At 45.7% G+C, this 11,511-nt stretch overlaps 1 protein-coding gene across 1 annotated transcript in view; it reads left to right on the top strand.

The window, feature by feature from the left end:
* ITPKC (inositol-trisphosphate 3-kinase C) overlaps positions 1 to 2,962 on the top strand; it is a 98,305-nt gene extending 95,343 nt beyond the window's left edge. The window contains exon 8 of the mRNA XM_073549262.1: positions 353 to 2,962. Within this exon, the coding sequence (XP_073405363.1) occupies positions 353 to 556 (204 nt within the window). The 3' untranslated portion in view covers positions 557 to 2,962. The remainder of the gene's footprint in view (positions 1 to 352) is intronic.
* Positions 2,963 to 11,511: the final 8,549 nt, after the last annotated feature.

Here is an 11,511-nt window from a genome sequence, read left to right as displayed (position 1 = left end):
AGAAAACCTTTTTAAGATGCATTTAGACTGGACGATCTTGGTCCATTAACAAGCGCCGATTCGACTAGCCACAAGTCGTGCTCGTTTACAGGCCTGTGAGATGATGATGGGAAAAGAACAATTGTAGAGAGAGCATCACGTCGATGGAGGCGATGTGATGACAATAACAATTTTTTTTTCTGCCTTTTTGTGTGTTTTTCTGGTGAATGGCGCCATGTTTACATGTGCAGATAATCGAGAGTCCTTACAAATGTGTACCTTTTTAGATGTTGGTAAGTTTGTATCGCACTCATGATGATGACTATACAGTCCCCTTATAACCTAAGTCTTGCTCTTCCATGTATTTCCTCAGGTGGTCGGCAGCTCCCTGCTCTTTGTCCACGACTCCTCGGAACTAGCCAAGGTTTGGATGATTGACTTTGGAAAAACCGTCCGGTTGCCAAACAAGCAGACACTAAATCACCGGGCGCCTTGGGTTGAGGGTAACCGGGAAGATGGTTACCTGTGGGGACTTGACAACCTCATAAACATTTTCTGTGACCTGGTGCAGGACTAAGACTTAAGACTGGCACAAATTTAAAAAAAAAATAGGCTGGACTTTTATAATTTGAGAGGAAGAAAAAGGAAACTTTGGATTCCCGACCTCATCTCTACACAGCTGACTCTAAGTCAGTCTTTTGTATTTTACCGTGTACATTAATTGTATTTTATTTATGCTTTTTGTTGCCTGATAGAAACACAACACTGGAAACTGTACAGATCAGAGCTGGGAGACAACGTGCTCAGCTCCTTTTCTTTTTATAATTTGTATATATATATTTTATTACTACTTTTACAAACTGATTTTATTCTATATTTTTTTTTTTTTTTTAAAGGAAACTTCACTTTAACGAGATGCGAGCATCATTGTTAATTATATAGGTTGACAGAATTGAGTCCAAGCAATAATTGTATTCACCTGGTTGTACCTACACACTTCACTTTGGTGCCTTAGATTTATCCTAAAGGGATTGAGGTGTAATATCAGAAACGGCCCAACGACTGGGGTGGCGCTGTTTCTACAGGAATGGAAGTATAGTTGCTTTTCTAATCGTTGACAACTCTTTTAAGGTCAAAGGCGTTGTCTGGGTTTTTTAAAAAAAATATCAACAAAGCAGGGTATGAGATTAAAAAAAAAAAAAAAAAAAAAAAATACTATTACCTCTCAAATCCACTGCGCTTTACGGATGAGGTTACTGGGACGGCTGCAGCCAGTAGGACCACAGTAATTGCCCACTGAGGCCATGTGGGATTTTTCTGCACATCCACACTGCAGGACACCACTCAGAGCCTTCTGAACAGGAACCGATTTGGGACTGTAACTAGTGATGAGCGTAAGTGCTCGTTACTTGACTATTGCGGGTGCATGAGTGTCATGTTCGAGTCCCTGCCGCTGCATGTTTCTCAGCTGATGAACAGCCACAAAACACGTGTTTGTCAGGCAATTCCCACGTTTTGTAGCTAACAGAGGCGAAACATGCAGCCGCGGGGACATATCACTCGAGCACCCACCATTCTCGAGTAACGAGCCCTTGAACTCATCACTGTCACCAAATTTGCAAAATACCCACTCTGCAATCAACCTGCAGATTTTACATCCATTTGTTCTGCCGTTTTTTCCCCTTTTCGATTTCACCCTTGGAATTGGTAAATCCGTAGCAAAATCTGCAACTAATCCTCATATGAGGCATGTGGATTTAGGCCGATTTCTCACTTTTTTTTTTTTTTTTGCCGAAGGAAACATCTGCGGGATATTCATTGGCAATTGAATCTGGTGGTAACAGATTCCTGCTTCTTCTTTTTTCAAGGGGGTAGTAAAGCCGCTACTTAAAAGGTTTTTTTTTGGGGGGGGGGATTTTTCAAACATGTGGAACACACACCCTCATCCACTTACATTTACTGTGTGGATCTGGGTGCGTAAATGCACCAAATAAGAGGCGGGTGAACCTCCAGCCTAAAAAGCTGCGTGTGGCAGTCAGTGGAGCTGAGCTGCAGTACCAAACACAACCTGCAGACAGAAGTGTCGCTGTTTTTGGGAAAAAATCTATTTATTTTTTTTTTTCTCCTTGTAACCCTCGTCAACCATGAATTCTTGGATTCATTTTCTTTTTGGGGAATTATTTCCCTAATTCTCACTGATCAGAAATACATACCCCAAAAACACTGCTGCGGAATAAGGCTAGGTTCACATTCTGTTAGGGGCATCCGTTTAACGGATGCTCTAACGCAGATGTCATTTTTTACATAATTTGTGAGCTAGCGCTAACGGTATGCGCTCATTACCATGTGTTAGCCCATACAGGTCTATACACAGCGAACGCGTCCGTTTGCTGTGCGCTAGTCCCGACGCACACAAAAACGCTGCAGACCGCGTTCGTGGGTGCATCATGAAGTAACGCATCATCGCTGACGCATGCCGGTTTTGGCATGCGTCAGAATGCGCTACTGTCATTGTGGGTAATGGGTGCGTTAACGCATATCCGTTACATAGCGTTAGTGCCGCTATGTAACAGCTCCCGTCAGTGCATAGCCCCTAACGCAATGTGAACCCAGCCTAACAACAGATGGGTGATGAATGGTCAATCAGCACATGAATGGGCAATACCAATATAGTGAAACACTCGCACATATTATTTTAAGAAATTCCAGCTTTCATCATAATTTGGGTCAGATTTATATGTGAACCGTGGCCCCCCACCAGCTCTTGAGGCGTACAGGGACTACTAATATCTGTGATGTCATACCTAGCAATAACATTGATACTGAGCTAAATGTAAGAAATGGGTTCCTGGGTTGATAAGTAGAATATTTTTTTTTTTTTTTTTAATTCCTCTTTAGCCCAAATGACTTATTTTTACATTATTCCTGTACAATATTTGGAATATGGTTCTTTTTTATAATAAATAAGACCTTTAAAAAGGAAGTGGATCTGGTTTACTGGTGACGTCCTCGGAAATGAATGTTCAATTAAAGTGAGCGGGGCAATGAGGAAGCAAAACGGGACATGAAAAGTACAATCCAAAATAGCCTCCTGTCGCCACATCCCACCGTGCCGGTCCAGTGATCGGAAACGAAGAGCAAAGCGTGTCGTAACTGCAAAGTGCTCTTCAATTCCAGTAGATCCGAAATGTCACGATTTTATAGAACACAATACGATATAAATTTACTCTGAGATAAGACTGATGGTGGGATAACATAAAGCTGGGGGCCACAATGCAAAATCTCCATCAGGGTCCCCAGCTAACACAGGTCTTTAATAGTAATAATCTACATGGGTGAAAGGGATCTTTTAGGCCCCCCTGGGCTCTGGGTGCCACTGTAACCCCTACAATAGAAATTTGTCTTGATGCCAATGTATCCGTAAAAATCAGATGCGATACGGATGTTCCACATGGGATCTGATTTTTTTATTTTTTTCCGCAACCATGGACTTGGATAAGCAATTTTCATCAGATATAAAGAATACCATGGTGTATGCTGCAACTTTTTTTTTTTTTTCTTCATATGGATACTTGGGCTGTGTGGAAAAAAAAAAAAAAAACCCTCTCATCTGAACAGCCCCATTGATTTACATTGGTCTGAGTGCTGTCTTTATTATACGCTCGTCTGGACGAGTCCTGAGGCCGGGAACAAAGTCTTTGTAAAATACCGTATATATTCTCTAAATGGGAGTCAGAAATTGGTAACTTAGGGAGCAGTGGGGGGCCACAAGGATCTGTACAAGAAGCAGTGGAGGGAAACACAAGGCTCTGTACCGGGAGCAGTGGAGGGAACCACAAGGATCTGTACCGGGAGCAGTGGAGGGAACCACAAGGATCTGTACCGGGAGCAGTGGGGGGAGCCACAAGGATCTGTACAAAGAGCAGTGGGGCCCACAAGGATCTGTATCGGGAGCAGGGGGGGCCACAAGGATCTGTACAAGGAGCAGTGGGGGCCACAAGGATCTGTACAAGAAGCAGTGGAGGGAACCACAAGGATCTGTACCGGGAGCAGTGGGGGGAGCCACAAGGATCTGTACAAAGAGCAGTGGGGCCCACAAGGATCTGTATTGGGAGCAGGGGGGGCCACAAGGATCTGTACAAGGAGCAGTGGGGGCCACAAGGATCTGTACAAGAAGCAGTGGAGGGAACCACAAGGATCTGTACCGGGAGCAGTGGGCGGGGGCACAAGGATCTGTACCGGGAGCAGTGGGGGGAGCCACAAGGATCTGTACAAAGAGCAGTGGGGCCCACAAGGATCTGTATCGGGAGCAGGGGGGGCCACAAGGATCTTTACAAGGAGCAGTGGGGGCCACAAGGATCTGTACTGGGAGCAGTGGAGGGAACCACAAGGATCTGTACTGGGAGCAGTGGGGGGAGCCACAAGGATCTGTACAAAGAGCAGTGGGGCCCACAAGGATCTGTATTGGGAGCAGGGGGGGCCACAAGGATCTGTACAAGGAGCAGTGGGGGCCACAAGGATCTGTACAAGAAGCAGTGGAGGGAACCACAAGGATCTGTACCGGGAGCAGTGGGGGGGGGGCACAAGGATCTGTACCGGGAGCAGTGGGGGGAGCCACAAGGATCTGTACAAAGAGCAGTGGGGCCCACAAGGATCTGTACAAAGAGCAGTGGGGCCCACAAGGATCTGTATCGGGAGCAGGGGGGCCACAAGGATCTGTACAAGGAGCAGTGGGGCCACAAGTATCTGTACCGGGAGCAGTGGGGGCCACAAGGATCTGTACAAGGAGCAGTGGGGGCCACAAGGAACAGTGGGGCGAGCCACAAGGATCTGTACCGGGAGCGGTGGGGACCACAAGGATCTGTACCGGGAGCAGTGGGGACCACAAGGATCTGTACCGGGAGCAGTGGGGACCACAAGGATCTGTACAAGGAGCAGTGGGGACTACAAGGAGCAGTGAAGACCACAAGGATCTGTACAAGGAGCGGGGGGGGGCACAACTATCTACAAGGAGCGGGGGGGGGGGGGCACAAGGATCTGTACAAGGAGCGGGGGGGGCACAAGGATCTGTACAAGAAGCAGGGGGGGGGGTACAAGGATCTGTACAAGGAGCAGTGGGGACCACAAGGATCTGTAGAGGGAACAGTGGGGGCTACAAGGATCAGTATTAGGACCAATTATTTTTAATCTCTTTATTAATGACCTTGTGGATGGGATTTAAAGTGACACAAAACTATGTAGAAAAAATACTGACTTGACCGTACAATATTACAGAATTATCTGGATAAGATGTCGGAATAGGCAAACACTTGACATATGAGGTTTAATGAGAACCTGTCATGTAATTTTTAGCAACTGAACTGTGTTGGTGCAATGTGCATCACTAACACGATTTTTTTCAGTTAAAACTGCGCCATAATCATGTGCAACATTCACTTTATATAGTTACCGTATATAGTTTCTGCTCATTCAGGCATAGGGGTGCGCGTTTCTTTCAGTCACGGCCTCGTCATATTGTTGAAGCCGACGCACTTTGATGTCACAGGTTGCACCATTACGGGAATCTGCTCTAAAATCCCGCGCATACAGTGATGATTGGTGCCCCACATGTGTGCACTGAATCTGGGTGTATGTACCCAGCTTCACTTACTGTGGGCCCATGCTTGGGGGAGTCCAACATGTGCGTACTATTAAAGGGGTTGTCCGGGCTTTTCACATAATCTCAGTACATATCTGGGCTGCAGAATTATGACAATAAGTAATTTACTTTCTGTCACTAGTTTGCATGGTTTTCTACATATTCTGAACAGAACGTCCAAGGAAGGGGGGGGTGTTATGGCATTGAAATGAGAACTAGTCGTAACCTCCTACTCTACTCCAAACATGCCCTCTATAGCAACAACCCCACCCTCCATAGCTACAGGCCCTCCCCGTCCACATGAAGCAGACCTCATCACACAGTAAGGAATTCTTCCCCTCCAGCAGCCTCAGTGCAGAGAGCAGAGAGCTGCTCCTCCCCCAGACACACACATTTTAGTGGCTCTCACTGGGGTGCCATCATTCACAGCAGGGAGCCAGCACTTTGTGTCGGATCGTTTGTGAACGACACATCACTAGAGTTTGGTGGAGCTTCGCACATACACTGCACCAAATCTGCTGCTGTGTGAAGACATCAGTGACACAGAGCTGTCTCATTCACACAGCAGAGGCTTTGTCACACAACAGATTACATCAGTGACTGCCATCCCCTGTGCAGATTAGAAGCTGCAGACCCCCATCACTGGCCATCACACAGTCTGTTCTCACTGCTGCCAGCAGCCTGGGACAGTGAGTGAAGGAATTACTGATGAGTTATGTATTGTAATCATGGAGTGGCCCAGAATACAGGACGATTTTCCCTCCTCACTAGTTTCACTTTCCATAGATAACTGTTCAGTGTGTGTCTGGGGGAGCAGCAGCTCTCTGCACTGAGGCTGCTGGAGGGGAAGAATTCCTTACTGTGGGATGAGGTCTGCTTCATGTGGACAGGGAGGGCCTGTAGCTATGGAGGGTGGGGTTGTTGCTATAGAGGGCATGTTTGGAGTAGAGTAGGAGGTTACGACTAGTTCTCATTTCAATGCCATAACACCCCCCCTCCCCTTGGATGCTCTGTTCAGAATATGTAGAAAACCGTGCAAACTAGTGACAGAAAGTAAATGACTTATTGTCATAATTCTGCAGCCCAGATATGTACTGAGATTATGTGAAAAGCCCGGACAACCCCTTTAAGCTTCATGTCGGAAAGGGGTTAATCTTGATAGATGTAGAGTAATGCACCTTGGACAGAGTAATCCTAAAGATTAAGTGGCAGTATAGTCGGGATTACAAAACAGGAGAAGGCCTTGGGTATTCTGGTTACAAGTAAGCTGAGGAGCAGTACTCAATGTCAAGCAGCAGTCGCAAAAGCAAACAGAATTTTAGGGTGTATAAATGAAACAGGTTTTGATCTTGGCGACGGTTGTTGGTCGACTGTCCCCATTAACAATCATTAGATGTATCCTCACGCACCTCTTGTTGCGCAGCACATATCGGGGCATATTTATCTTGACACATATACCCCATTGTCGTGTAGCCCGAGTTGTAGGGAAGGAAGAATTCAAGGGCTGCTGTGGGTCGGCGGTACTGTGGTGGAGTCTCAGGTGCAGTGAATGTAGGCGACGAGACGGCAATGGACTCTGCTTCGGGCAGCTGGCATGCAGAACATGAAGGACACTCATAATTACAAGTGGAAAGTATCTTTTGCTGAAATGTCCCAATAATTATCAATGCCCTGGGGGAAACAAATGAGGCAATTTTCACAAATAGTCGAGACTGCAGGGAACACTTACTCTTTACAAGGCATCTGATATCAGGGACCACTGCAGCCAATCACTAAATGCTGATGTAAACTGCTAAGCCCAGTGATTGGCTGCAGAGGTAATGTGATGTCACCACTGCAGCTGTATCAACAAAGGCCTGAGGCTGAAGCATGGACTCTGTGTCCGTAGGGTTTTTTTTTTCCTTTAAGATGGACCACCCCTTTATCAGCAATCGTGACATCTTATTGATTAGACTAAGAGAAGGAACCACCTCTTTTACCCCATGGGCTCCCTGCAGTACGATCATGGGGTGTCGATGGGTAACATGGCAGCTTATTGTACACCTTTTAGACCCATTAGGCAGTGTATAAAGAAAATGATGTGATAATCAGAAACCAGACTGAGAACAGTGAACAATAGTTGCTGCTTAAACAATCCTGGACAGCATCTTGAGCCTCGGCCCTGGTCAGTGTCTGCCATTTAGTCTGACAGCAGCGGTCACGTCCTGACGATGCCTTTATCTGGCCATCTCTATGTCAGAAAGGATCACTTCAGCAGATACAAGGAAGCTGAAAATGATTTACTGCCAGTCTGTCATCGCCGCCAGCATCATTACATGTGACCACAATGAAAATTCCTGCAGAACTGTATGGCGTGCGGCTGATCTAGGGGAAAGGTTTCCCTTCTCTACTATCATTAAAGTTATTTGTATAGTACAGTTACATCCACAGATTGTGAGCGGGTGGTTTCTTTTCACCAGAATTCTGCCAGCATTATAGGTGCAAGAACTTCCTTCCCTCCCAAAAAAAACCCACTTACTGTAATCAGCCTTGGTGTCTTTGAGAGATGAATTATACTTGGCATCAAGCAGTTAGATGGCAAACAGACATCTTTTGGTTGGCACTTTTGAGTGACTTTTGGGGGGAGGGCGAAAGCTTCATTTCTAAATAAAGTGATTTGCAGTTTGTTTATCCCAATTATCGATCAAGTCTTCTGATATAACCGCGACCTTTTAAATATATTTTGCCTTTGTGTGTCTGATGCTGCAGTCACTTTATCTACTTTCTGTCTTGTTTCTTGCTAATCTGCCAAATGTCTGTTAGTCACAGGCTGAGACTTCCTCTGTTCTCACTTGTAAGGGGGATGTGGATCATGTGTGCGTCACATAACACTGACAAGACGTAGGGGCGCCACTAAAAGCTGAGGTTTTTTCCATATGTTGTCAGTGAATCTAAACTTTCTTAGGCCTGTTCACATGTCCCCTTAAAAAAAGTAAGTGTGAAATGATCCGTTTTTGCAATCCGTGTGGCTTTGTGTAACGCTAGGTTCACATCGCGCGAGTGCCATCCGTTTAATGGATCCGTTAAACGGATGTGCTAACGCTGATGGCCAAAATCTATTTTTTTCTACAATTGCGTTAACGCATGTGCTAACGCATGGTACCATTGCGTCGGCATGCGTTAGTAATGGAGGTCTATCACAGCGAACAAGTCCGCAGTGCATTAGACCTAACGTACCCGAAAACACGGTAGATCGCGTTCAATGGTGCGTCACAAAGTAACGGAACATCGCTAATGCATGCCGATTTTGACATGTGTTAGAATGCGTTACGATAATGGCTGGCAATGGGTGCGTTAACGCATCTGTTAGGCTGGTTTCACCCTTGCGTTTTTTCCCTATACTTCAAAATGGGTGCGCTTATGTGCGCATACACATGCGTTTGTACGCGTTTGTATGTGCATGTGTTTTTTTGTAGTGTGCACTCGGGCGCACAAAATGCATCCTGTTGCATTTTTTGTGCGTCCGACTTGCCCCAAAAAAACGCATGCGCACGCAATGCGTTTTTTTTTACAGCAAAACACCCATTAAAGTCTATGGGTGCGCATACGTGCACATTGTAATGCGCACGTATGTGCAAAAAAATATGTATAAGTATGCGTTTTTAAAAAAAATGCACAAAAAACGCACACAAACGCATGATGCGTTTTTTTTAATGCGTTTGTGTGCGCCAAAAACGTGCCGCAAAAAAACGCAAGTGTCAAACTAGCCTTACATAGCGTTAGTGCCGCTTAGTAACGGATCCGTTAAACGGATGGCACCTAATGCGATGTGAACCCAGCCTTAGCCGACTGTGTGTACATGTGACATCCATGTGCCACGTACCGGATCAATGCAGAATACAAATTACAGATTTTTAGGAGAGAGACATCACAGATCAAGAGTGAGGTCAGAGATCCAGGAACGGCGATAAGGGAGACAGAGAGATGAGACAGAGAGATACGAGATAGATATCCGTGAATTATATAATTAGTGCCGTGTGTGTGTAGTTTACTGTACATGTACAGTTGTGCTCAAAAGTTTACATACCCCGGCAGACTTTTTACTTTCTTGGCCTTTTTTCAGAGAATATGAATGATTGCACCAAAACTTTTTCTCCACTCATGGTTAGTGCTTGGATGAAGCCATTTATTGTCAAACTACTGTGTTGTCTCTTTTTAAAGGGAAACTTGTCACCTATTTTTTTGACTATAAGATGAGGCCACAGCCATCAGGGGCTTATCTACAGCATTCTGTAATGCTGTAGATAAGCCCCGATGTAACCTGAAAGAGAAGAAAAACGAGTTAAAGGGGCTTTACACATAGCGATATCGCTAGCAATATCGCTAAAGCGTCACCGATTTTGTGACGCAGCAGCAATATTGCTAGCGATATCGCTACATGTGATACTCACCTCCGACCGGCTCCCCCGCTGGTTATCGGTGATCGCGCGAGATTGGCCCGGTCCATTTCTCGTCGGCGGCTTCCTGCTGGCGTCGACGAGCGACGCGGGCGGAGGACGCCATCATCGCCGCGTCTGACAGGTAACGACCGCTGCTGCGTCGCTGCTGAGATCTGCCTGTTCGGCAGCTCACTAGCGACCATTTAGTGATGCACCAGCGATCCTGACCGGGTCATATCGTGGTCGGATCGCTGGTGCATCGCTAAATGTAACGGGGCCCTTAGATTATACTCACCGGGGGGCGGTCCAGTCCGGGTCCGATGGGTGTCGCGGTCTGGTCCGGTGCCTCCCATCTTCTAGAGATGACGTCCTCTTCTTTGTTTCCCGTCGCGGCTCCAGCACAGGCACACTGCTCTGCCCTGTTGAGGGCAGTCGTTCCCTTTGGTCGTTGAGGACCTGTAGATCTGCAGCAGCCGCCAGCCTTTATGCTTTTTCTCATCCTAACCAGGTGAGCAAATTTCGTGTTATATTCTCTCCTTGTAACATGGATAAGACCCTATTGCGCTTTTCTGTCTCCCTTTCTTTGCAACTGTTGAGGGCAGAGAAGAGTCCTGTAGTGCGCAGGCGCCGGACCTCTCTGACCTTTCCCTGTGTTACCTTTAGTAGCCAGTCAAATCCATTTGTGTCAACTTCTGTTCAAGTTATCAGGCTAAAATCACCAGGGTATGTGAACTTTTGATCATGGTGATTCGGATGTTTTGGGTTGTCATTATGATTTAAAAAGAGAAAACACAGTAGTCAATAAATGGCTTCACCCAACCACTAACCATGAGTGGAGAAAAAGTTTTGGTGTTATCATTCATATTCTCTGAAAAAAGTCCAAGAAAGCAAAAATTCTGCCAGGGAATGTAAACTTCTGAGCACAACTTAATAAATAAGAGAAAAAAATGATGTAAGGTCACCCCCATTTTTGTTAACCAGCAAAGGTAAAGCAGACAGCTGTGAGCTGATATTATCAGGCTGGGAAGGGCCAATTCTTTGCCTTCGCTTTTCCGGATGGCCCTGGTGTTTTGGCAATTGGAGTAAAGGTAGTAGGGGCTGATGTCAGCTGTGAATTGTCCAAAAACACAGCTGACATCAAGCCCTGGTGCTAATAATGTAGAGGGGTCTATCAGACACCCCAATTACTAACCCAGTAATAAAAAACCACACACAAAAAAAATACTTTATTTAAATAAACACTCCCTGACACTTTCCCTGGTTCACCACTTAATTAAAAAAAAAATCTCATCAAATCCAACGTAGTCTTAAGAAATGGAAACCTGAAAAGAGCATACAGTCAAAACACACAGAAATAAAACAAAGACACTTTCCTTTGGTCGTCACTTTATTAAAGGAAATGTTTCCACCCAGGTTCAACAAAATCCACCAAATCCAGGGATGTCCATCAAATCCTCCATACAAAGGCTACAAACA

The sequence above is a fragment of the Dendrobates tinctorius genome, unplaced genomic scaffold (assembly GCF_039654945.1).
Source record: "Dendrobates tinctorius isolate UK_male_01 unplaced genomic scaffold, ASM3965494v1 ptg000158l, whole genome shotgun sequence".
NCBI lineage: Eukaryota > Metazoa > Chordata > Amphibia > Anura > Dendrobatidae > Dendrobates > Dendrobates tinctorius.
The sequence above is the reverse complement of the archived record's forward strand: the minus strand, read 5'-3'. Positions and strand labels throughout refer to the sequence as shown.